The sequence below is a fragment of the Delphinapterus leucas genome, chromosome 2, assembly GCF_059928025.1.
Source record: "Delphinapterus leucas isolate spDelLeu-1000000601 "Yukka" chromosome 2, BTC_Dleu_Yukka2, whole genome shotgun sequence".
In the NCBI taxonomy this organism is placed as follows: domain Eukaryota; kingdom Metazoa; phylum Chordata; class Mammalia; order Artiodactyla; family Monodontidae; genus Delphinapterus; species Delphinapterus leucas.
Window position 1 is genome coordinate 135,677,626 of NC_143130.1, and position 26,667 is coordinate 135,704,292.

The 26,667-nt window shown below is 45.2% G+C and overlaps 1 protein-coding gene across 5 annotated transcripts in view; it reads left to right on the forward strand.

Moving 5' to 3' along the window:
• SAMD4A (sterile alpha motif domain containing 4A) overlaps positions 1 to 26,667 on the forward strand; it is a 236,184-nt gene that overhangs the window by 171,569 nt on the left and 37,948 nt on the right. For 3 of the 5 annotated variants that reach the window (XM_089907725.1, XM_089907723.1, XM_022570521.2), the window contains exons 4-6: positions 10,421 to 10,684; positions 21,789 to 21,898; positions 24,109 to 24,195. In XM_089907725.1, the coding sequence (XP_089763851.1) occupies positions 10,421 to 10,684; positions 21,789 to 21,898; positions 24,109 to 24,195 (461 nt within the window). The remainder of the gene's footprint in view (positions 1 to 10,420; positions 10,685 to 21,788; positions 21,899 to 24,108; positions 24,196 to 26,667) is intronic. The other 2 variants (XM_089907724.1, XM_022570524.2) reach the window with 1 other exon arrangement.

A 26,667-nucleotide genomic window follows, 5' to 3' on the forward strand; every position in this document is an offset into this window, starting at 1 on the left:
TGGATCTAGAACACATTTTTTGCTGCTTGTGGATCAGTTATGCTCTCACCTACCGAATTTCCAGACCAGGAGAGAATGTACTCAGAGCTTTCTGCAGCTGATTCATGTCCAGAGAGAGCCTGAGGCTGACCCCTGACCCTCTCTTCCTGCCTAGCAAGGATGAAATGGCCACAGCAAGAGGCAGGCACTATTGCCCAGGAGTCAAAACATTGTATAGGGAGTCTTTAGAAATTTCTGCCCAGATATCATTCACATTGGAATTCTGGTTCCAAAATATCTATTTTACCTGGAGGGCAGGACAAGAGTGATAAAATCCTGGGCTGAAGAGCCTGAGCAGAATTCTGCATGTGAAGCCAAAGCGATGATGTGTATGTTTTCTTTTGAAGTGACTTAAAGAGTAAAAAAGTGCCCATTCTTTGGGGGCATTTTATTAAGACCAGGCGGCCAACCTGGGGAGGTTTGCAATGTCCAGGATGTGGGCAGAGTTTGAGGGGAACACTGAGGTAAGAAGACAGCCCAGGACGGTGGTTCTCAGCCTGGCTAGCCATTCAAACCACTCACATGCATCAGAAAGTATGAATGCTCTGACTCCATTACAGGGATTTTCAGTTACTTGGTCTGGGCTGGGATCTGGGCATTGGGATTATTTTTAAGGCTCCAGAGGGGTTGAATGTGCAGCCAAGGTTGAGAACTGCTAGCCTAAGACAAAAATGCTCCAGGATGGAAGACGGAATGAAGAATTGTATCCATAACTATATTAGTCAGTTCTCATTATTTGCAGTGCCGATGTTCTGTGAAGTCCCTGTGAACACTGAATTAGCAAACACTGAACCCCCCTGCTGCTAGGGGAAATACTAGACTAGGTTCCTGCAAACCTCATGACATTTTCATTAACCTATCAATACATAACATTATTTTATATATGTTTAAAGACATCTTATTTAATACATATTGTTGATTCATTAATATCTGCATTCAAGGCCAACAGCACTCTTACTCATGCTGAACAAAACTTGTCCAACACATGTGTTTTCCCCCTAAAGCACATCACAGCCTCTTGCACTGAGCAACACTAGCCAGCACACCAGCCCTACACTTGGGGGCGATTTTAAACAGTAAATCACCAACGAAAAACACCGAAGTTAGAAAAACATGGTGCTGAACAACCTTGTAAAGGACACTGGTTTACAATATGAGAACTGACATGGGAAGGCTGAGCAACAAGGCCTGTTTGACTCCAGCCAGGAACACGTGCTCCAAGGACTCATTTTTTGCCAGCCTGCACAGGTCCGTGAATGACGATGAGAATGCTGCGAATGTTGATTTTTGGTTACAAGAAATTTTTAGCAAGTAGGTGAATTCGCAAATACAGAATCTGTGAATACGGAGGATCAGTGATATATAAGACATAATAAAGGAACACACACTGTATAGTTTGTATGCAGGTCAAGGTGGACATAGAAGTTGACAAGCAAAGAGACCTATGGATCTGAGCTGGTTGTCTGGGGTCAGCCCAGCCCCCCTGATCGCCCTACAGCCTGTTCTCTTTGCTGCCCAGATCTTAAGGCTCCAGACAGCCCACCCCATCTCATATCCAATAAGAAATGAATGCTGTTCAATTCCTGTCCTTAAACTAGAACAGTCCTGGGGCCTGAATTATGCCAGGAACCTCATGCTTGCAGTGTCTCTGGAAGTCTTTTATTGCAGGACTGATTTATAATACCCAAGTCGATGAGTTGAGAGCAATTACGTAAACGCTGTTTCTCTGGGATAGAGAATAACGGTCCGGTTTAAATGAAAAATGCAGTGCCAAGTGAAAAATTCAAATCGTTATGTGTAATTACAGACCGCAGTAAATCAATTTTACAAACACAGTACCAATCTCACTGTGTCCCAACACCCACAGGGTCAGGCTGTGACAGTTTAAATTTGAGAAGAGGCTGAAGGTGAAGAGAAGGTGGGAATTGGGATGCGTGAAGCCTCAGTAGCTTGTCTTGAATCACATGGTGATTCAATCAAATATAATTAAGAAACCAGGAGAACCCAAACCATCCAATTTCTCTTAATTAACACCCCCCCAATAATCTAATTAGCAGTGTAAGCTCAAATTGTGGGTTTTTTTTTTTTGAATGGTCATTTATGTGTATTGTTACACTTGACATTTAGATTGAATGCTTTAATGAAAACAAGAACCAATTCCCTCATCAGTAAATTGCCGGCCGAAATGCTGAGAATCTCCAGTTCTCATTCTTCTATCAAGGAACTAAGTTAGGAATTAGTCAGGACTGCATAATACATTTCTAATTATTTATAACCCGTCTCCTAACACTAGAAAGAAAAGAAAAAAGATTGCTGCTTAATCAAGGCCAAGTTCAGAGTTTCACACTCTGAAATCCTGGCACCGGTCCTGCGTTTGACTGGTGCTGAGTTGAGACCCTGATGGCAGTAGGATTTTGGCATCTTCTAATGATGCCAGTCCTTGCCTAATCACTGCTGTTGCATTTAAGAGCCACCTTGCCCTCTTATCTGGGAGCCTTTTAAGCTCCAGTGGCAGTGAAGACTTTGCCAGTAGTTCAGCTCAAGACAGGAGTTAGTAGACAAGACTCCAAAATATCCTTTGTAAGCCCCTTTTAAGTGTGACCCCCTTCTCCTCTGGACAACTGCTGCTGGTGGTGTCAAGATGCAAAAGGATACCCTGATGATTTGTTCAGTGACTCTGGTAGTGGCCCTGGGACTGATGCTCTGAGGCGGGGCTTGGTTGCTCAATCATGAAACCCTGGCTATTGCAGTTCCAAACTTGGATTGCTTTGCCGCATTCAGTCAGCGGCTGGGGAGTGCTAAACACAGGATGGACAGTGCATTTTGTAAACCTAAGAAGCACTTCCTGGAGAGACATGTGAGCTAACAGTGACTACAATTTGAGAGTTATCTTTTAAGAAAGGGGTAGGAGGGTAGTTTTGTCATCAAACATCTAACTTTCTGAGTTTCTCCACTCTCTTCCTTAAACACAGTGACTGGAGCATTTTTATGGACACACTGGTAAACAAAAAAGGAAATAGCTGCTTCAGTCCACTCGTGGCCACTTGCTTGACTCAAATATTTTCTTTACTTGGTGTCATAATCAGAATTATTCAGATTCTGCAACTCTGTCTAAACTCTTCACTCACCACATGGGTAGAAATTCCACGGACAAACCTAAGGTCTAAGAAGCCTAAGGGTTAAGCACATATAGGTATAACTGTAGATATGAAAAGGAACATAATTCAGGAAAGTAGAAGTGAACCCAATATACAGGAACCTTAGAAATGGCTGGGTTGATTCCACAGTCCCTCGAATGGGCTGAAACATCCGCTTCAGTGGTGTCAAGTTGCTTCCATAGTTGGTGTCATTGGTTTTGATAGAATGGAATGAGAGGATTTGGGCAGTTTCCTTTTAGGACTGATTGATTTGAAGTTCTACTTGTAAGATTCTACTGATTTCTATCAAATGTGTATATTGGCTTCTTGTCTAACTTATAAATAATGACAGTGTAAAGTCAAACAGCAGTTTTCTAAAATAGATTTTCTACTGGATGACACCCAGTTTTGCCATTATAGAAACTGACGAAAGAGGACAAATGAAATGTACAAAAGATTAATGCAGCAATAAAAGTCTGCCAGAAACATTCTAATTTACTTCTTAAAAGCCTAAATGTTTAAGTGATAATGTGAAGGCAGAAACATACATCTTTGCTCTGCCCAAAGGCCGAGCCTTCTGTGGAGTCATAAGGGCTGACACCAGTGACAAGGACTCACATCATGGAAAAACCTCTCCAGGTGCTTTTCCCTGCGTCAGAACGTGTTCACTTCAATATGGTATGAAAATGAGACTGAACGGGGAGGAAGAGATTTGGCAGTGTGTATTTGTCAGCCCTGTTGGCATGTTCTTTGCGGCTCTGTCTTCTTCTAGAGTCTCCGTTTGTTTTGTTTTGTTGCGTAGGCGAGTGTATACTTTCTCTTCAGAGAGCGGGTGGCTTCCTCCCTGGGCTTGTCGGGAACACCCGGTCCGCCCCCTACGTCTTTGCTTTGTAGCATGCTCTTTCTTCTTCCCCCAGGATGAGGTGGAGTCTAAAGCTGTATGGGGGAATCATCTTCTGGTGTCCAGATGTTGTGAGCACTGGTTTTCCAAACTTTTGGACAAGAAGCAGAGCACAAGCATGCAGAGTTGAGGCATATAACCTTTCAGATTTGCTTTTAATCTATTCCCTGAAGCAATGAGACGGAGCATGTTAATTTTAACCGTAATAATTAATACTCCCTTCCCCCTCCAACCCCCGACACAAATCTGTTCTTGGCCATGAATGTGACTGGTGTTGTCTTTTTTTTGCATGATGTCACTGATTAAATACCCAAGTTTTTTTTTTTTTTTAATGTATTCTTGCAGTACTATTAATCTTTTCTTCCCCAAAGATTCCCACCACAGGGCCTCAGATTACTGGTTGTGGCACCACAAAACCAACTAAAGAAGAGGAATCCAGGGTCTAATGTCGTTTCGCCACTGAGCCTTACTCAAAAATGTTGGCTTTTTTAAAAAGCAAGTGCCTAGAATTATGCATAGGTGTTAGTGGTGTTAGCAGAACTCTGCTCTTTGAAAATGGAAAGCCTTTAGCAACAGTTCCTTAGATGCTCTGAAGTCAGTGTTCTCAGAAGAAACTCTTGGGATGGCACCCGAAAGATGCCTGTTAAGCAGGCCTCAACTAAGGGAATGGACAGAAACACTCTCCCCAGTAACTTTGAAACAATAGCCATAGCTATTTTATAGCTGGCGATGGCTTGAGCTTTTTCTCCTTTAAACTTGACAAGTATCAAACCACCTCCTGCAGCAAAACTCTCAAATCGGTGTATCCAGCAAAGGTTCTACTGATACTTCTGCATTTCTTTTGGGAGTAGGTCTAAAAAATATTGTTAAAGTACACCATTAACAACACGTAAGGAGAATATTCCCCGTGCTTTTTCATAGCCTGTTGACACACGTAACATGTATCACCCGAGTAGGGAATTGACCTGGACCTTTTCATTCGGGAAAGAAATTCTAAGTTAATATTTAAAAAATAATATGCAAATGTTTGATTTCCTCATTCTACTTTTTAAAATCCCTAAATTAGAATGAGTTGTTTTTGTAAAGTTTAGTCATACTAGCAATTAGATTGAGTTCTGTCACATGAGCGTCTAGGATTTGAAAAATTAACAAAGCGTTAAGTTTTTCTGTGAAGGCCAACTTCTTGAATTAGAAATGGAGAGACTGGCTTAAGAAGAAAGAAGAGTGAAATTGCAAATCATGTCTATGTGGCTGAACTCATGAGGGCCTGGTGAGGCTGCAGAGCCCAACCTTGGGTTGAGAAGACAGGTTATTGGGTTTGGTGAAAGAGAATGACATTAGGAGTATGGGTGTACTTAATGCCCTTATTCAAAAGGAAATCAGCTTCAGCAGTCTAGATTTTAGACTCCAGGGCAAAATGCTGAGCCTGGAGATAGGTGGAAACTCACAGTGGTAGCAATGAGACCTGGTGGTGGAGTGAACTTGAGGAGGTAGTATAACTGTGAAAGGCACCAGAGGACTTTAAGCATACGAGTTCCCGAGGCCACTAGGTGCCCGTGGAACTCAGCAAACACAGCAGAGAATAGCAGTCATCTCTGTCATTTATTGAGTTTGGGCCTCAGTTTTTAACAAAAAACTGGGATCCCCGTAAAACGATAATTGTACTTCAAATCTGATGATCAAAAAAATGACAAAAAGAGCTATGAATTCAGCAAATATAAATGAATTTATATTTTATTAATTTTAATACTCTCTACATACGTATAAAAACCACGTATAGCACAGCGTCTCATCTACTAACCGGTACACGTAGGAATTCCCAGGTCCTTCCACTACCCAGGGGCCCCCAGCTCACAACATAGGGATTATTGGATTACATTGCCTTTCAGGGCCTTGCAGCTCTGAAATGTTATTAATCTATGCTCATAATACTAATTTTAAAGCATTACTTGCATTCACTGTATAAAGTTAAGGAGAACAGAGAAGTATGCAATGTATCTTTGAAAGATCTCCATTACCGTTTGTTAGGATAAAGTTTCAGTGTAAGAGTTGAGCTTCAGTCGTCCAAACTGTTTGTGTATGAGGATCACTTCACTCCTTGACAGTGGGGTACAATTCTTAACCTAACAGTGGACCAAGGAAAAGCTGGGCCCGTATCCCAAACCTTCCTCTTTCCACAAACCCCATTATTGGGCATATTAGAAGGCAGGAGAAGTAGTTATACGTAATTTTCTTAAAAGAGTCTATCTTGAAAAGTCTTTTCCTGAACCTTATTTCAGTAGCTAAAAATCAAGGCAAAGTTAAGTTTGGTCAAAGGAAAGGGGAAAGAAATCTGATTTCCAGGCTTTCAAGAAAATACTTAAAAGAACAGAACCCAGCACCAGGTATCGTATTTTCCCCTAAAAATGTGTTGAAAGTAGTCTCATGAAAGATGCTTGGAGATGAAAAAGAAATCATAAGGTTAAAGGAGGTCAGAGACAGCGGCTGGCCCCGAATGGTATGACAGAGTTTATTGCCGGATTATAAGACCCTCTGTCCTCACTTCATACTGCTCCACTGCTGAAGCAAGATTATTTTTAGCTGCTTTTCCCATATTTCAACTAGACTTGCTCAATATTTATTATTTATTTTTAGTTCACTTGAAGTTATAAATGTTCCAACTATTATAGTACTCTACTGTCATATGTACACATACATACATATATATGTGTACATACCTGAGATTTCCTATTCCTAAAAATATAAGCGATACGGGCTCTATACTCTACACAGTATTAAGTTCTAGCTTCAGCTTTTTCAAGAGCAAGAGTCACAATTTTGCCCCCCTGGGCAATTGTTAGAATGAATCCCCCCTGAAATATGCTGTCCCTCCAACGCTCATTATTATAAAGTCACAAAATTCAGGACCTCGGTTCAGCTGGAACTTGCCAACTTCTAATCAATAGTGAGATTTTTTTGCAAGGTGTGCTTAATTCTGCATCATTTGAATATTACTCTGGGGCAGCTTAAGTCTGAATGGAGCGCTGCTGTTGTCTGGCATGCAGCAGTCAGCAAGCGAGAACATTCAAAAGGTCTGCCTCTAGCTAGAGTTATTCTGGGGCAGCTAACACAGTGTGAAGAGCTTCTCAGAAGCCTCACTTCACTGCTCTCCCCTCCCTACTCTTAGGGAAAGGAATTTTATTTATTTATTTTTGCCTGAATACCCATTCTTCCTCTATTTACCACCACTTCAGATGAGTTCTTTTGGTTGAAAAGAAAAAGGAGCCATGGGACAGCCATCCACCCTTTGCCCCGGGCCACCTCATTCATTCCACCGCTGTGTGGCCTGTTTTCTCACACTCTTTCTGTCCATGGCGTTTATTCTTTCCTCTGCTATTTTATGCCAAACAAAGTACTCCAGCACCTGAAGTAATACCAAATTCGGCTCCGCGGTCACCATTACCTCTACCTGAAGATTTGTCTTCACGCCAAAGTGGCCTTGTTGGCAGGTGACCTGTCACCTGCTCCAGTCTCCTTCCCACAGGAAGGTGAGCCTGTATTGCCTCCAGGCCTCAGTTCCCTTTGGAGAAATGAGGTGTTTGCCCCGCACAACTTGGCTTTCATGTAAGTGTGGGCCCCCGCTGGCTCTCAATTCACGGCCCTCTCTGCAAACCAAACCAGAAGCTTAACGAGAGGCATTGTGCTTGGTTGCTATGGCAGGTTCGCTCCTAAGGGGACGTTTCTGAGTTTGGTGCCAGCTGTGGGAATCTCTATGATACAGACAGGGTGGGGCCTTAGGTAGAAAGTCCCTGGGAAAAGGTCCTGGTACCTCAGGTATAATTGATTTTTATTGGAGACAGAGACCAACCAAGTTTGTGCCATAATCCCTGTAGCTTCGGTCAAGCTCAGGGATATATGAAGAAATGGATGTAGGTTTCTATGAACAAATCCCTATAAGTCCTGGGAAGTTAGGTAAACATTTAGTAGATTCCTTGGACACTGACAGCCTCCCCAAGGACACCCATCAGTGGGGAGGTAGCATGGATTTTAAGAAAACTTTCGGTGGAAAGAAGCAAATTGGCTTCATCTAATAACAGAATTCAACTGCTACCTGTGTGTGGTATTGTTCTCCACATCCAAAAATGGGGACTCTCTTAGCAGTGTTACCACTCATGGTTATGGACTCAGTTATAGCCTCTAACCAGGTGGAATGCTAAGGGTTCCAGCAGCTCTGAGCTGTGTGTCTCTCTTTGGCAAGGCCTGTTTTTATGGTTTCGGGCTCACTCTAATCCTGGCTGTGAAGAGGAGCCCCCGTTTCCACTCTGGGCACACCTGGCTGGCACCGTTCAGATCATCTACCAGATATTCTGAAATGGTTGCAGAGGTACCAGGAAGCAAAGACATCTAAGCTGGAAAGTCCCAGCACTTGGGGCAGCCCTGAACAAGTCTGCCCAATTTTGTATAAATACTTAGACAGGCATGAAATGAATTTTCTGGATGTCTGGCTTTTCTTCCTACTGGCTTCTCTCTTCATTTTTGCTGCTGCTTCCTTTTTCTTTTTCTGCTTTTTCTTTTTTCTTTTTCTTTTTCTCTTGCTAATTCGGATCCAACCAGGTAGCAATGCATTTTCCAGGGAGCCTTTTAAAATAGTTTCTTCCATAGTCTATTTAGTGGAAATGCAAGCTGTTTCAGCCTGTTAGGATCCAAAAAAATTTTTAACAGTGTTCCCTTTGCATATTTTGAAATTAGATGATAATTCCTTGCCTTTGATAGAATCGACCCAAATTAGAAATATTTCTCAGGTTACAGATACTAAACTCGGCAGCTCCCTTTTTCCCTCCCTTTTTTGTCAATAAGGAAGTTTCTAGCCCTTCTGATTGTCCCTCTTGCACACACAAGACTGCCCTTCTGGCCACATGAAGCCAAATGGAAACACTGACAGCAGAGGTGTGAGCCCCATGGCTCTCAGGGCCTGGTTAATGCCAGCTGACCAGGAGCAGCCTGCCCTCACCTCTACTGCCCCAAACACACTTTTTGCAAACACTCAGACTTTTGGCTCTGGTCTTTATCTTTTTAAGTGGGCGGCAAGGGAGCCTGCTGTTCAGGTCTCTATGTGGGTGCTGCCGCACCAGAATGCGGTTTAACAGAAAGCAGAACTTCTTACTTTGGGATGTCAGGTCTGCTGACTAAAAAACGCACAAAGATGAACGCCAGCAAAGCATTGCTAGTCCGGACTTGGGAGAGTAAATACCTCATCGGAGGGGATAGAGCCTGAGATGGAACTTAATGGCTTCCCTGAAAAATGTTTAAAAATGCATGTGGCTCAATTCCATGTTAACACTGCAGCAGTCAAAATAAACTGGACCTGTCAGTAGCCAGCGCAGAGAGAAAGTTATGAATAGACTTATTTTGTAAGGTTGTCACTTTACACGCCCAGAAAAACCAACCAAGGGTAACGTCGGCTCCCTCGGCGTTGATTTTGGTTAAATCCCTCCCTTGAATGACCTCAATTTAATTTGGCTAGTTATATGTGAGTTGTTGCTTTTTCCTGGTTTTCTGGAAAAGAAATTAAAACTGGGGGCTACACAGATGTTGCCCACTGCACGGAAGGGCTGAGCACGCTGGTAGAAACCATTCCCAGCTTACTGAGAGCACCCCACTGGCTTCTGAATGAACGCCTTGTTACCTGGAAGTGTTTTCAATATAAAGTTTGGCGATTAACCTGTGAAGCCAAGAGAAAGAATCGGCCCTTTCACGCACAGCTGCTGTGTCCCGTACCCCTGGTAGTGTTGGGCCCCTCGCTGAGCCTGCAACCCCTTCAGAGGTGATGGTTCCCCCGATTCCTGGTTGGAAGGACTAGTCCACTTCGTCTAGCTCAGCCCAGCAAAGATCCCCCAACGATGATGACCGGCCTGCCTGCCCTTCCAGAAGTCCACCCTTAACGACATGGGTAATGTCGGGTTTTGTGTGTTTCCTCCCCTGCAAAAAAAAAAATTATCCAGGACATGTTCTTTTCAGTCTTGGCAGATGGCCACTTAGCCAGACTGTCAAGCCTCACCTGATTTATGTAGTAGTAGCCCACTACTCCAAATCCTGATTTCTAGAGTTGGAACTAAACCCAGATCCCAACCCACAAAAGCACAGGTCTGGGCACTATAGATGTAGCCTCCCTGGAGAAGCCCAACCCACCCAGAGGTACAGGCAGCATCCTTTTTAATCACCCCGAAGGGAAGGGCCACCCCATGCCCACTGATGCAGTAATAAGACAGCGCCATCTCTCAGGGTGAAGAGGTACTGTGGGTTCTTCTGCGGCCCAGGCTAAAGGGGGGGGAATAACCTATTTCATTTTATTTTTTTTTTCCAGTTCTCTCAGGCCAGGCACACCACAGCCCTTTGAAACGATCTGTGTCCCTTACCCCACCCATGAATGTGCCAAACCAGCCTCTAGGACATGGATGGATGTCTCATGAGGACTTACGAGCTAGAGGACCCCAGTGCCTCCCATCCGATCATGCCCCCCTGTCACCACAAAGCAGTGTAGCCTCTTCAGGAAGTGGTGGGAGTGAACACTTAGAAGATCAGACCACTGCTCGTAACACATTCCAAGAAGAAGGTAGTGGTATGAAAGGTGAGTGACTACCACTGGCAACAGAGTCCATCCCTTTATTTGGAATCAGGAGGGTGAGAAGACAGATAGGCAGTGAGGAGGAAGGGGCCCGCCCCTCCCCAGGCTGATGGAGTTGACCGTGGAGGAAAGGGCTCGGATTCCCCTTCCAGGGCTTCTTGCCAAAACCTGGGAAGAGCAAGAGAGGTCAACACCCTCTTTTTTTTTTGAATGCAGTGACTTGCAGACAATTAAATGTGTCACAGCTGGCGGTGATAGCATCTACTGTTTGCACGTACGTTCCTGGTCTGCCCTGTTTGTAAAGACGCTGAGCTGCTCCAGCCTTCTACCTCACTGCTTTGGCCAGGGAACCGTCAATAATTTAGCAAAACAAACCGCAGGATCTTTTTTCAAATCTCTCTTAGTGTACAATCGTAATGTTGCTTTCTTTCCTCTCTCCCTTTTCCTTTGATATCCAAAGAAGCTTGCAAACCCTTTTTCTCTGCATCTGTTTAAGGGACATGAAAAAACTACCACTGAGACTCTCTGACAGTGTTTTAAGCCTGATAGCAGATTTGCATACAGGTGATAACAGCCTTTTGTGCAGCATAAATAAATGTTCCTACACTGCCCTGTAAATCTCTCCTATTCTAAAGATACTCATCGGGAGATAGAGATTTCCAAATTGCCCATGGTAGGTTCAGAGAGGATACGCACATTCTGTATTTTTAGATGCAAGTTGTTCAAGGGCTGGGAAGCCCTTAGGGAAAGATGCTCATCAGAGACACATTAATAACAATTTTAGATGGATAAACAAGAGCTAGTCGTGCTCCTGGGACTACGATGCTGAGGGGAGGCTCTGAGGGTGCCCTCGTTGCTGGCATGCATAGTCCTGAGGTTGTGCTGTTTCTGATCGTACCCTTGAGAAGAACTAGTGTTGACATAGGAGGCTGTGTACTGAGTTTCCTCCCCACCACAGAAGCGTGGCACAGGGAGATGCCCGCCATTGCCCAGGTGCTGGTTGTAAGCGAGCGCCAGGCTGAAAAATGGAGCTTGCCCACCAGGGGACATGAATCTGACACAAAGACACTTTCCTGGAGCATTCCTCCCTCCCAGCTGCTCAGGCCAGCATCCTCCCATCCCACCGCAATCTGTGGTGGATACTCTACTGAGTGCCCAGAGCGGGTGGGACACATCTTGATGTTTTCCTCTCTCTGGTGATCCAAATGGGTCATTAAAGGTGTTTAACAGGCAGCAAAAACAATGGCTCCTTTTGGCACGGTGGGGATGTGTGTCCTCTTTTCTTTCTCTTTCACAGTTCTCGGGGAAATGTGTCATAATTTTGGAGACCTACCAAAACCCATTTTTGAGTTTATGCTACATGGTTCTGTGTTCAAGCAGCTGAGCCCCGGGGGATGAGTAGCAGGGGAGGCTCAGCCATGCTTGGCCCAAGACGGGTGGAAGCCATGGTTACTCAGGACTAGCTTCTTGCCGAGTGAAGTGGAGCATCTGGACAAGTGGAGTGTCTGGACAGATGGTTTCCAAGAAAGCTACGTGCGGTTCTAATTGGTAACTGTGGGAAGGAGGCCTGGCCTTTACGTTGAAGGGCTTGGAGGGTCTTGCAGGAAGCCTGTTGTTCTCCAGGACACAGGCCTCGCCCAGAGGAATGCTGGGTCTGCTCTCTGTTTATAGGAGCTTCGTTATCTTTTCTTTCTCTTTTCCTTTTCTTTTCTTGGTTTTCTTTCTTGGTTTTTGGTTGTGAAGCCCTCTGTATACCTTAGACATTCTCCCAAAGCAGGTAAATGTTTGTTCATTGCATGCTGGCCTTTCGAGGTGAGAAATGAGTAATGAGAGCAGGCTTTTAAAGAGAAATGAATGAGAGAAAAATGGAATAAATGTCCTATCCCTGTTTTAGAATAAAAGCCGAAATATTCCAAAGTTCAAGGAACATCCCATATACCCTCTTCTTTGATTCCTTCTTTTAGAATCGGTGAGAATTGTCCCCTCAGAGCTTCTTCGATCGGAAAATGATGCAGATAAGATCTGATAGCCAAGATTTTCTGTATAGGCCCAAGGCATGTGATCAGAAAACAGGCTCTTTGGTGGCAGGACTAAACAGAGGACCCTCTTCTGTGTATATCCACCTTCTGCTGACCTATTGAATGGTCCTTCTCCCAACGTATACAGTCCTTAGTGAATGAAATGGCAAAACCTATTTGAAGGAAGGAACATAATAGACGATGAGGGTTCTATGTGTGGGAAAAGTATATTTGCAGTTCAGCTGGTAGGTCAAGCCGTAGGAACATCCACACCTGAAAACAGCATCATTCCAGAGTGTCGGGGCCAGTGTTTATGCCACACGAATGCCCCTCCCCTGCTGCACCTGGCAACAGCTTCCCTTGAAGGCCACCCCTGAGGACTCCCACCATCAAGCCCTGCTCAGGATGGCCTCCCAGGAGAGCGCAGAAGCAACCCTTAACAAGCCTGTCCTAAGAGTGTGTCATACGATTCCCCTGTCCAAGAGCAGGCACCGGTTTAAATTTCCAAATTAATTTGTATTTTTCTGAGAAATGAAATCTGAAATCAAATGAAGTGCTTTTAAAGAGAGCTAGCTCTTCCTCTTGGATCCATGTCTCTTCCTTTCTGTGACCTGGCCCTTTGGCAGGAGTGTCAGCCTTTTAAAGCTAGTTTCTGGTCCACTTCAGGATGCCATCATCTAATTGCTATTTTCCTACTTTTTAGACACCCAGTTTACGAGAACAGCAAGGAATCTGTAGGAACAAGAATTTGGAGGAGTTCCAAATCTCCAGGGGATGCATGTCAGCCCTCACCCCACACCTTGGGAAAAGAATAAAAATTCCCGTAATTGAGCTTAATTTAGTGTGAATTCATCCTTCTTGACAGCAGCTGTGCGTACTTTGCCGAAACGCTGTGTTCATCCGAGGCTTCCTTTTCATCCAGACAGATGAGCCAGGTTTGGCTACACATCGTCCCTTAGGAATGTGCCTCTTGGGTCCAGAGTGGGAACTAAAGCTCACAGCCCAGCATTCTTGCCCTTCTTATTTTTTCAAAAACATCCATCTCTCCCTCTTTTCGTCTTGGTGTCAGCGTTCCCTGCCAGGGATTGTCACTAAGTTCCCTCCCAAGTAGACCAGCTCCTGCTCTCAGAGGATTAACGTCATCTGCCTGCTTCGCTGTGTTTTCCTTTTATAGTAAACACACATCCTGAAGGTTTAAGTCAGCTCTGAGGCACTGAGTGGATGTCCCTGGCAGCAGGGATCTCAAACTAATATCTCAGGCTCAGGGAAGCATGGGATCGGCTACTCAACTAGAAATTAGTGAACAGAAGTGGGACACTGAATGGTGACATGGAAGCTCCCCTTCAACATGCCCTGGGGAGGCTACTGGTTATACACGTTCGGATTGCCTAGGCTGATGGTGGTTTCTAAAATCAGTGGTCCTTCTTCCTTGCAAAAGCTTCGCCGTGACTTATCCCAGGGGAAAGATTCTCGATTCTAAGTTGACACTCCGTTCCATTCTTCTCCCCTCCATATCACATGAGTAGAATGTGCTCTCTTACCCCTTCGCTCATACAAAGCCTCCAGGTGGCCAAGAGCGGGAAAAAAATGACATTCCCATAAATTCCTGAAAGGAAAAGAAAATAGAGAACAGAATTTCATTGGTGGGAGAAGTACATGTGCCCCTCCTATTAGCATCACGTCTTCAGAAATTTTGTGTAAACCCAACACCTAAAGACTTATCCGAAGGCAAGGGCTGTTCGTGAGTGATATGGCTGGTCTATGGGAACAGAGACGAGGGAAGCAAGACTGACTAACAGGTTTCATTTTTGTCCTCAGCAAGTCAGCTGCCTTTCTTGAGTGCTTGCTGAGAGAGGCTTTGGACTGGTTACTGGGGAGACAGAGGTGAAGGAGATGGTCCCTGCCTCAAGGGACTCGCTATCATGCGAGCCACAAACAGAGACCTGATGCATGTGCACATCTGTGAAAATACCTTGTCTCAGAGACTTGCCCTGGGTCGAGGCAGGCAGCAAGGAGGGCCCTAATTCAAAGTGGAGGGAAGTCAAGGAAAGTTCCTGGAGGGGGAGAGGCCTGGAGCTTCAGCTCGGAGCAGGATTACAGATTAGCCAAATATATAAGGTGAGGGAAGGGCATTCTATGCAGAGGGAATGTTATTCGTGAAAGCATGGTTATGAGACAGCTTGACCAAGTGCATCACCCGATGGCTTGTGTGTTAGGGGCACATGGGAGCAGTGTCTGGAGAGGGACGAGCCAGATGCTAGGCATTGCAAAAGACTGGAGCTTTTATCCTGACATGGAAGGAATTTAGCAGCAGAATGACCTGCTTAGATTTACATATCAGAAATAGGACCTGAACGGAAGAGTGGGAGACATACCAAAGTAGGAAAGGGGCAGGGGATTCTGGATTTGGAGGCCAGCTGGGCGGTGGGGGATGTTTCAGTACCTGAGGAGGAAAATGAATTTGGACCAAGACGAACAAAGGAGACAAGGTAGTGTGTTCGTGGCGTCTTCATAAGATAGACCTGAGAGAGCTCTGAATTGAATTGCACTGATTGAATGTAGACAGGGATGGAGCACGAGGAATTTAGGACGATGCCCAGCTTTTTGCCTGGGACATCTGGGTAGCCCATGATGTCATCGACAGCAAAGAGTAAATCGGAAAAGAAACAGACTGGGAGGACAGCGTGCGGCAGGCTGAGTGCGGGCACCTGTAGAAGATTCCAGTGGAGGTGCGCCAGCCAGGCCCACAGCGCACCATGCTCTCCCCTGGCTCAGCCTCCCTAGCATTCTGCCTCCCTGTGGTGAAGTTCCTGTGGGGAATTTACTAGACTTCTGGCTAGTAAGGCCCATAGATTTAGTCTCCTAAGACTGAGAAGCTCCATGATTTTCTCATTGCAGTTGTCGGTGTGAGAGAGGTAGAGATGGGGGTTGGGGTCTGTTTCTCTTGAGATGAGCTTCGGCCTCACCATTATGAATTAACATTGGCTGGTATACTTATGAGGTATGGCACTATGTTAGTGTAAAAATATAGGGGTAATTTAAACTTACATTGTTTTCATATAGACATGATAAAGGTAAAAAAGAAACCTTTGGGTCCAGTAACCTTGATAGAAACATAGCAATTAAGAGCGGAGGGAACCATGAAAATAGGCTCAGGTTTTCTTTTCTAAAGAATCTTTCTTAGATGAAACTTACGTAAACTTTTTTCCTCCATAGCAAAGGAAATATATTGCCTATTCTGAAATAGCTTGTTTGGGGTTTTGAGTTGTAGACCTTTGAACTTCTGCCTGTCTTAGAATGAGATGAGGAAAAAAAAATATTGAAAAGTGTTATTTTTGTAAGACAAAGGAACCCATCAGAAACCTTTGTAAGAAAGGTTGTGAATACAGCATTTCTGAGGGTCGTAAGGGTGTGAATGATGGAAAGGGAGTGACACAGCCCCTTGTGTGGCTGGGACACTTTTCAGCATGGCTGTCATGGGAACAAGTTCCTATTTTCTGAATGCTGACTTTCTAGATGCTGTCTCGAATTCATCTAACTTAAAGGCCAGGATTTAGTAAACTTACTTCACTTTCTTTATTCCCAAATGCCAACATACGACCTGTGTGGATAGGTCCTAATGGGCTCAGACTTGTGCTCCCTCTTTTCAGATAGGCTGAGAGGCCCTGATATCTTTGAAAAGTAAATCCCCAGGATTCCCCCAAATTCTAAAGGTCCTGAGACTTACAGCTGCTATTTCTTACAAAGTGTGTGTCTTCAGCTAAAGTGCTTTAAGGACAGCTGTCAATGTGGAGCCCAGCTGCTGTTGACGCAAAGCAGGCTAAGAGTAGAACAGCACTTACGGGTGTCATAGCCGATGGAAACTGGGAGAAATTTAGTCCTTCTGTTTGTATCAAACACTTCGGAGAGGGTATTTTACCCAAACTCGACCATCTCTGTGCCTTCCAAGACCCACACATGTTCCCCACAAGCGTGGAAGCCGGAGGCCACCATGGACACGTCCCAGGATGGCGGAGCCTGCTCCAGCCCCACAGGGACCCGAGACCAAGGCGCCTTCTTTCTTTTGCTCAGAGGCTGGTACAGAATGGGGCTGTTCATTCCGCTCTGGCCAAAAATAGGCTTCAGTTATCTTAATGGTGCTGCTAGAGTTCTTCATTTTCGAAAGACATGTTTTCCTTCTTGCTTCAACCCTGAAGAGTTAGTCCCTTCTTGTTCCTACGTTGGCTCTTCTCCCTCCAAGACCAAGGATGCAGTCGTGTCTTGGAGAGAGAGAGGGAGTTGTTTGAGATTAGCCTGGCTCTCCGTGGCGAATGGGAGTTGCTTTTCCATTTGCAGGTACCAGGACCACCACAGTGAAGCCTCTTGTGGAAAAGGCGGCTGTTCGTGGTTCTGTCTTCCAGGGATGCCTTACTCCCTACCCGTTACATCGTTCCCCATATTGAGCTCTTCTGCAGTATTGGTTCCATCTTTCTCTCGTGTGGGGCCTCCTTGTTTGGGGGGCAGGTGCTGCATGGCCTGTTGACCTGAATGATATTTGCAGCCGTTCCAGCAGCAGGCATTTGAGCAAAGCAGCCCAAGTTCTAACTGGAGCCCAGCTTCCGTGTGAGCTGTAATATGCACCACAAAGCCTCTCGGTGGCTGATTTATCCGAACTCTAAGAGGTAAATAGAAAGCGTAATTGGAAACTTGACCCATTGGTAAAGACCAACAGGTAGACGTACCAGCGTATAAAACATGGGTGAAGCACTATTATCAAAAACGCCCATGAGAAGATAAACCACCGTGGACTGCAGCAAGATGTAGAGGAGCTTCATAAGGATGGACACTGTGGCATGGGAGCCCACTGTCCACACATGGATGGTGCTGCTTTCTCCCAGAAACTTCCTACCCTTTGCCCTTGTCAGTTTCCTTCATGGGCTTCTCTTCCCTCACCTTCCCCTAAAAGCCTGGTGCTCCCAGGGCTCCACCTTGGCTCTCCCCTCTTCCCTGAGTAATCTCACCCACTTCCGTGGCTAAAACAACTACCATGTGCTACTGACAAGGAAAGTGTTTCTCCAGCTCAGCCCCCTCTTCAGAGGTCTTGACCAGTTGACTTCTCCACCTGGATGGCTCAAAGGTGATGACACCCAGCTGACCTAAAGTGGAGTTCACCATCTCTCTCCTCTCACCCCAAATCTGATGCTCCCCTGTACTTTCCTACCAAACCTACTCAGAGGAACCATTTTAGGCTCCTTTCTCTCCCTTATTCCCTGTACTTCCTTGATCTTCAAGTGCTGTGGATTTACCTACTTTCCTTCTCCTCTGCCACTGCCCTCCTGAGCTTGGATTCATCTCCTGGCCTCCACTCCCACTTCATCCAGCCCAGCCTTTACATCGACAGCCGTCATCATTCTTACGCACTCATCTGATTGTGCCTCTACTGCTCAGATTTCAACAGTTTCTCATCACCCAAGCCAAGGCTGACTCTCCTTGGTTCGGTATTAGAAATCCCAGTCATCTGACCCTTGCCTATTTGTCCCGTCTTACGTCTAAGCTCTTCTCTAGAATTCACCCAAGCCTTTGCTTGGCCTGGAATGCTCTCTTGCATCTCTGCTTTGCTTATGCACTGCTCCTGCTTCCTGAGACGGCTTCCTCATTATGATCTGCCCAGTGACTCCCAGACAAATGCTACTGTGACGCTATCCCACTCCCCAAGGCAAACCCAAATGCCCATCACCCCCGCCCCACCCCACCCCACCCCCCCGCAGAACTTTGAGTAGACTTAGCACTTGTCCTGCAACTTTTATCATTTTTTTGTGAGTTACCTGTTTTTTTGTATTAAAAATTCCTTGATGGCAGGGACATGCCTAGCCCCCATAATAGGCATTCAACAAATGTTGAGTCAGCAAATATCAGGATTCCCACACTTGGCAAGGAAGTCAGTCCCAGCATGTAGTAAATTCATCTTTATCTTTCTTACACTGCATAAGAGAATAACTTTCTAGTCTGGGGCCTCCATTGGCATGTCCGTCAGAAACAGCCCAGATGAAGTTATAAGGCTGTGCACCAACCAGAGGCAGGAGCCCAGGCGGCATGCACGCTTTCAATCACGTATCAGCCACTCCAGGAAACACCCCTGTTGGTCTGTGTCTTCCAACCATAGGCCTGAGGTTATGTTAGCTGGTTCTCAGCTTTGCATCCAACCATGTAGTATCTGGACCATGGGAAAGGAACTGAGCTTTCAGTGAGAGTTTGTCCCTGGCCAACATCTTATAGAATCTAGCCTCCAAGTCATTGGAGTTCCTGGCTTCAGAGGAGTGAAATGGTCAAGGCACTCAGTTCTCTGGTGTGTTTCCCTCTTAATGGAGTTTTGTTTTAATCCCTGGCAAAGGAAGGTGCCTCACCGCCAACCAGGGGGTGAAAGGTTAGTAAACTACATTCTTAAGAACTGGGATTTCCTCTCCTCTGTTCATCACTTCCCGTTGCAGGAGGAGGTGGCACATGGCACTGAGCTAGGAACTGACCCTCTAGGAGCAGGTTCAACCTGCCTACCCAAGGCACGTATGGCCAAGAAGAGCTTGCATTCCCCCAGAACATAGCCAGAAATAACTCTTCAGGAAGGCCTAACTCACCATGTTCTGAAGCTGTGTAGGAACCCTTTCTGGGGAAACGACTCCCAGCGACCTACATTTTGATTAAATGAGTGAGGCAGGCTCTTCATCCCTCTAACCAGGGAAATTCTAGTTGTCAAAATACTTTTATAGAAAGGAATGAGTACTGATTGGACTGAGACTTGCCAAGCCAAGATTTGCACCCCACTCTCCCCGACTCTTAAAACACCGTATTGTCACCTTGGCCTATAAAGCACCCAGTTTGCATCATGATTTAGTAGCTTGGGATTCTATTTGTTTTATCATCAGTGGATTTTGCATGATTAAGCTGTGGGGCACCCAGTGAAAAGTTAGCCCATGAAGTTGCTCCATATTCTTTTATGACAGACTGTACCCAAGCATGGCATTGGGTTACCCAGACTTCTCTGAATCACTATCACTGAGTTTTCTGAGCAGCTACTTGGGGCCTTTCAAAGATGTAAACAACAAACGTGAAACCTGGTGACAAAGCAGTAACATGTCAGTGGCCTAAAAGCCAGAGATACATCTATTTGCTGCTCACCCTGTGGAAGTATTAGCATTGTTTTAACAGCAACAAAAGCATGACGGAGAATCAAGTCTGGTCGAATAGTTCCAGGATGTCACCAGAGGGAAGCAGATGTCCTGAGCTCTTGATCCAACCACAACCTGAGTTGGGGAGGATGTGAGGATTGGTAGTATGTGGCTGGGGAAGCCCTGTCTCTTGTGGTTAACAATGGTCCCAGAAGGACTCTCCACTTGTCACAGTAGAATGAAGGGCCGGCAAGCACAGAGTCAAGTGACTTCTCACCTGAGATGACTGAGTCTGTTCTTAAAATGCCATTGGCTATCCAATTCTGTTTCTCCAGAAATTCCTCCTCTTCGGTCTTCACATTACTGCAAATCAAGAAGTAACCTCACCAGGCCCACTCTCCCCTGCTATATCTTTGAGTTTCAGGTGATCATCCCATACCCACATTCCCTGAAACTAGGTTGGGTTCACCCAGGTGGCAGGGCCTGATATCAGAGTAGGCCAGGCCTCTTTAATCAATCCCAGTTAGCTACTCTAAACATTAAAAAATGAGAAGTTTCCTGCTTATTTTGTAGTGTTTGTGGATTCTGTCAGCACCTCAGAATAAAGCACTTAGTGGTAGATAGTATCTTGCAATCAACATGGTTAGTAATGGATAATTCATAGAAAGCATGAATAACGTTTATCCAATGCTTCAGCATTTCAAAGACTTTACAGTCACTGTTTATTCAGCCCTCCCACTGATGGGCTATTTGGTCCTCATTCTACAAAAAGTTGATACAATGTAGGAAAAATCTGGGAATCTGGCAACCTGTCTCTAGTCCCTATTTCACCACATACTTGCCCTGTGATCTAGATTTAATGACTTAATTTTGCCATCTGTAGAATGAGCTGGGGTGGGGGAAGATGATTCTAGAGGCTTCTCAAAGATCCTATCAGCTCAAAAACCCTGACTTTAGAGCATGGGCAAGTGCTTTGTTTTGGTTGTACTTAGCAAGGTAATAATTCTCCTGTGGATTTTCAATACAGTTACTGTTTAATTTTCCTAAATCTAGAATCCCAAATGTAGGAATTATTTCAGATGTGCTTTGGAATTCCCATTATCCCATAGTCTGGGCAATCTTTGGACCTTTCAAGTCCTGATATGTGGTTGACATTTGAGGAGAAGGTCAAAGACACATCCAGATACATGGCTTAGCTAGGGGAAATGGTCGGCAGACACACACACACACGCGCACACACACACACACACACACACACACACACACACACACACTATGTGGTAGTTTTAGAGTGCAGGATGCCCTTATTCCCACTGGGGTATAGGAAGTCAGAAGAAAAATCAGGCTAAGAATGACAGCAGCTCCACCCATGGGGAAAGTGCCGCTGCCTGGATTTTTTCCTATCACTGTGGAAGTGGCAGAAACAGCATATGGGGATCTGCACTAAGCCTAGAAACAAATTATCTTGAGGATGAAGACTCATCATATGTAGTTGACGTTCTAAGTCATGTCTTTCGAAATCAAAAATGAAGTCGTCTGGCTAAAGCAGTGAATCCCTGACATTTTGGGGGCCATGAATCCCTTTGAGAATCTTATAGAAGCTGTGGATGACCCTCTGCCCAGAAAAGCACCCATATATTCACAGATTGGGATGTAATTTTAGAGAATTGCTGTATGCTCTGAAGCCCACGGACCCCGAGTTAGCCACCCCCTGGTGTAAAGAGTAAGGGAGCCCAACAGTGGGAATATCAGAACTAGATCAAGGCTTCAAAGTCTGTAATTTGCTGACAAAATTATACAAGTAGTAACATAAAGGTTTTTTTTTTCTTTCGTTTTTTTCCCTCTGACCACCACCTTCTTTTCCTTTCTCTCTTCCCACATCTCTTGTCATCTCTTCTCTTTCCCTCTGAATTTCTCTCCCCATCTCCTGTGCATCTCGCACCACAGATGTTCCAGCCTGGTTAAAAAGCCTCCGCCTGCACAAGTATGCTGCGCTCTTCTCCCAGATGACCTACGAGGAGATGATGGCCCTCACTGAGTGCCAGCTGGAGGCTCAGGTATGTGCTTGGCTGGCTATCCCCGAGAAGGTACCCCGGGTGGAATCTGACGTTCAAGTCCAAGGCAGACCTTGTTTGAACCCGTACCTGTACCCACCTGGTAGCTTGCCTTGTTCTAGGAACTGCCAGGTGCTGGCCAGCATGCTATGGTGAGTAGGGCTGGGTTCTTGCCTTCAGGGTCCAGTAGGAGATGGGAAGACGAACAGGTAACCACAGAGTAAATGAGGGTGAGAAGGAGTGTTATGAAAAAGAAATAACCTGGGTGCACACTTCTGGGCTGCTGGGGGGAATCAGAAGAAGTAACATTGACCAAGACCTCAAAGAGTCTGTGTCCCTGCTTTTGTTTTCCTGGGCCCCTCCCTCTGTCTGCCCAGCCAGGGCTGGTTTGGAGGATGACAGATTGGTTGTATATTGTCCAGTCCAGTTATAAATCACCTGACTTCTAGTAGTTAGGAAGTAGAAGCATCAGCTCCTGTCTCAGACCTTCCCCAACACTTGTCCAAAAACACATTCAGACTGATCTTAGTTGGAATGGAGAAAGTTGTACAAAATATTTTCTTCTAACCACCCTAAATAACATAGGACAGCCATCGAGCATGGGATTACCCCAGGTCTCAGATGTCAGTTCCCTCCGTGTGCCATAAAAGGACAAAGTTCCTCCTTCCCTCTGTGGATACCGAAGCCCAGGCCAGTCAGCAGAGCCCCTGAAACTAAGCATGTTTCCTACCATGCCGTGCTAGGGCAAATAGATCTGACCAATGTCTTTGTTTCCCTTGTTTAAAATGCTATTTGCATGTTTCAAATTGACCTCAGTTTCCTTTGAGCGGTGATTTGAGAGAATTAATGGTCTGAATGGGCTAATAGTACTTCCCCTGCAGGAAGAGGAGATTATACCATTTGGGGCATGGCTGGTCTGGACGCGGACCTCCCAGCAGATCCTGGTTTCCCACTGCGTATTCAGTATCCACAGTTAACCTCTGCAGGCCTGGCTGAATACCAGTATTGAGTTGTAAGACAAAGCCCAGAGTCACTGCACATTCTCAGAGAATGAAAGGCCCTAATTTCAACTTCCTAACACTTCTCCCACTGCTTTTTTATCTCGATCACTCCTTGAGATCCCCAGGACTGATGAGAACTTCTTCTAAGAGCATTCTTGTGTTTGGGTCAGAGTTGAGAAAAAAATCTCGGTCATCAGTTGTTCGACTTGAGAAAAAACAAGAAATAATTGACACAGAGGGCAAAGCCAGAGGCCAGCACAGACTTTTCAGAGTAAAAATTCACTTGAACCCAAAGTCAAGGCTAAACAGAAATATGCCCCCAGTGCTTTATCTTAAAGAGTGGGTTTAGACATGATTTGAGTCTTAATTTTCCTCAGTAAAGGCAATACCTCTGGTGTTCCCATCTTTAAGAGAAATTTGATGAATATTTGCGAGAGTCATCAGAAGTTTATATTAGAGAGCTGATTTGAGAAAGAACCTTCTATTTGGAAATTTGCAGTCTCTCTAGTCAACAAATGTTTAACTGAATCCTTGGGCTCACCACTGAGGCACAGTTAAGCAGATAAAATCCATAATCCTAACTGTGAATCCTAATCCTCTATCTGAAGTGATGACTGAAATATAGGTTTAAGTTCTCTATTCTAGTTTTCCTTATGGAGAACCAAGAGGGGCTGCAAACTGACAAAAACCAGCCTGTGTTGTCTGACACCAGGTGAGAACTGCACTGGATTTCATGTCTCCTCGAGATGGGTAAAGATAGGAAAGCTTTGAGAAAGCAATGCGTATCTCTGTATGGGGTTGGAACCTTCAGGAAAACTGGAAGGGACCGAAATGATAAAACCTGGACACAAGGAGTGAGTGTATGACCTAAAAGTCATCTTTTAAGAGTATGAAGAAATTTCATGCTGGATGGGATAATTGGCTATTTCTCGTTCTCCTAAAGGCCACAGCCAAGAGACACAGGCAAATATGTAGCCAGATGGAGTTAAAGTATTTAGTAAGAAGAGGTCGATGACAATGGATATTGAGGAGTTACAATATTTAGTAAGAAGAGGTTGATGACAATGGATGTTGAAGAGAGAGACAAATGAATATTTACTAGTCTGCACACACATGGGAACCAAGAAGACAGTAAAGTACTAAATGTTTCCAAGAATCTCTAAGCTGATGCTTAAAAATATGTTTTTAAATATAACTTTTACTTCATTACAGAATGTTACCAAAGGTGCAAGACACAAAATTGTCATCAGTATTCAGAAGCTCAAAGAGAGACAAAACCTCCTGAAGTCTTTGGAAAGGGTAAGTTATTACCCGGTGATGGGCCACTTCCACCTTCATCGTGGGAAAATGGGCCAAGGGAGATTCTCAGGTGAAAGTGTCATTGGCAGATCTTGTAGAGAGTATCATGCTGTTTCCTTACCCAAGTCAGAAAAACATGAAATGATTTTGAAGTGAAGTTTCCTGGTTATACATGCTTCTATGTAATTTAACCGCTGAAATGGACTTATTCCCTGCATCCAGGCATCCCACAACTGGCCATCCCAGAGCTCTGTGGAAATGTTTTATATATATTCCCTTCTGCCTTTTATACATTTGTAGAGATGTAGGAGTGTTCAGCCCACAATCAGAGGCTGCAATCTTGACACATGAGTGTAGCGAACATACAGATGTGCTTCTTTCCTGCTGTCCACCCAGGGAAGGATCTTATTTTGAGAAAAGCTGCCCCCAGAGTGGCAAACACCAAGTAAGCCCCAGGCTTCAACAGAGAGGATCAAAATCATTTGACAGGCAGGCATGGTAGGCTCTCCAGAGAAAAATTTCAGACATTAACTTACCAGAATGGGTCCCTGTGACTCTGATAGGAACCATCTCAAAAGTGCACAGTGCTGAAAAAGAGTTTATTCCATTGTTAAAAGCAGTTTATTCGCTGCTACCATCCCTTTTTGTGTGCTGCCTAAGCATGTTCTCTTCCTATCATTGTATCTGGATGTCACCACAGTAAGGATGTCATTTTTAGGGCTTGGTGACTTTATGAGTTTATCTAAGGTCCAAAAGAGAGCAGGCCTTGTGAGTCAGTGCTGCCTCAGCCGCAGTGTGGAGATCCTTGTATATTGCTGTCGGGAGGCAGCAACTGGGAGGCAGCTGGGAGTGGTGGGTGGGAAGGTACTGATATTTGCTGCCTTCAGAGCTTGGGTTGTAATCTCTTCCAGTAATCCCAGGGTGCCTTTGGAAGGGAGCAAAGTATTGAGGTAGGTGAGGCTAAAGCAAGTTTTGTAAGCACATAAACATTTTAATGTCATGGGAATTTTTTTTCACCTTATTCACAAAGATGTGTGACAACATATAAAATTATGCTTAATGCATATCTTATAAAATATAAAGTAATATGTAGTTACAGAATATACATCTTTATAAGGAAGGTGGGTTTTTAAACCTCTGGATGGATAGATAGAGGCTACTCATAGGCACCTCCTTGATGAAAGGCCTGTTCTTAGTTAAAGTGAATCACCAATGACAAGTAACCTATCCAAGCGAACTCGAAGTTGTTTTTGTTGTTCTTAAATTTATATCAACTCCTTTACCAGGCAGTTTGCCTAACAGAGTGATTACTGCCGTTTTTATATAACTGTTCTTTTTGGGGGAACATTCAACAGGCCAGTTTTCTCCTTATCTGTTAAAAAGCACAGAAAACATTTTACATAAGGATTAGATTGCTAAGCATTATGGTAAAAGAGCGATGTTTTCCGCACTATTTCTGGAGCATCCTTCAAGAGCTCATTCATATCCTCTTGTCACTGAGGATATGCACCCACCTGGGGGACAGAGAGATGGAGTTGCTGTTGGCTCCACTCCATGCAACGTTGGACCAAATCAGCACGTGGAAGCACAAGGGCAGCAAGGTGGCTCGGGCCGCCCTCACGTGCCACTGACTTTCTATCTAGCCTGTCATAAGTCGGTGACACTTTCTGTGTCCTATATTTCACACCTAGAATAATGTTGACTCCACAAAAAGACCTTCTCCCTGGGTCACTGGACTGGGAATGTTAAAAAGATGACAGGGCTTCCCTGGTGGCGCAGTGGTTGAGCGTCCGCCTGCCGATGCAGGGGACACGGGTTCGTGCCCCAGTCCGAGAAGATCCCACATGCCGCGGAGTGGCTGGGCCCGTGAGCCATGGCCGCTGAGGCTGCGCGTCCGGAGCCTGTGCTCCGCAGTGGGAGAGGCCACAACAGTGAGAGGCCTGCGTACCGCAAAAAAAAAAAAAAAAAGATGACAGATGTAATACAGAGTCTGAAAGCAGCTACTGGCCAAGCAGAAAGCATGATGAGTTTACTCGGTGTGACTTCTTTGAGGAGGGAAGCTGTGGACAGCCACGTTGGGCTTGCTTGAGAACACCCGAGTCCAGACACCTGCGAGCTTGTCCCTTTGGGAGCTGATGGCCTGGGGGTGGGAGTGCAGCTCTCCTCAGCATCCACTGAGGACTCAGCCCCTGGCTCTGTTCCCTCTTCTCTGGGAGCCGCGCCTGTCCCGCTCTGCCAGGGAGAGGGTTGTCGGTAACCCGTTCCCACATAGGCCCCCAGCGACAGGCTCCAATCAGCCATGTCTCTGACATTCCCAGACATCCTCAGCTGATGATGCTGTTGGAAACGCTGTCATCATGCCCTTGCCTCCTACGGCATTCTTACGTCACACAGAACCCAGAGATTTCTAAGGAGATGGCCGGGACCCCGCCCGTGGCTGAGTCCATAACCAGCAGCCACTGCAGATAAGCT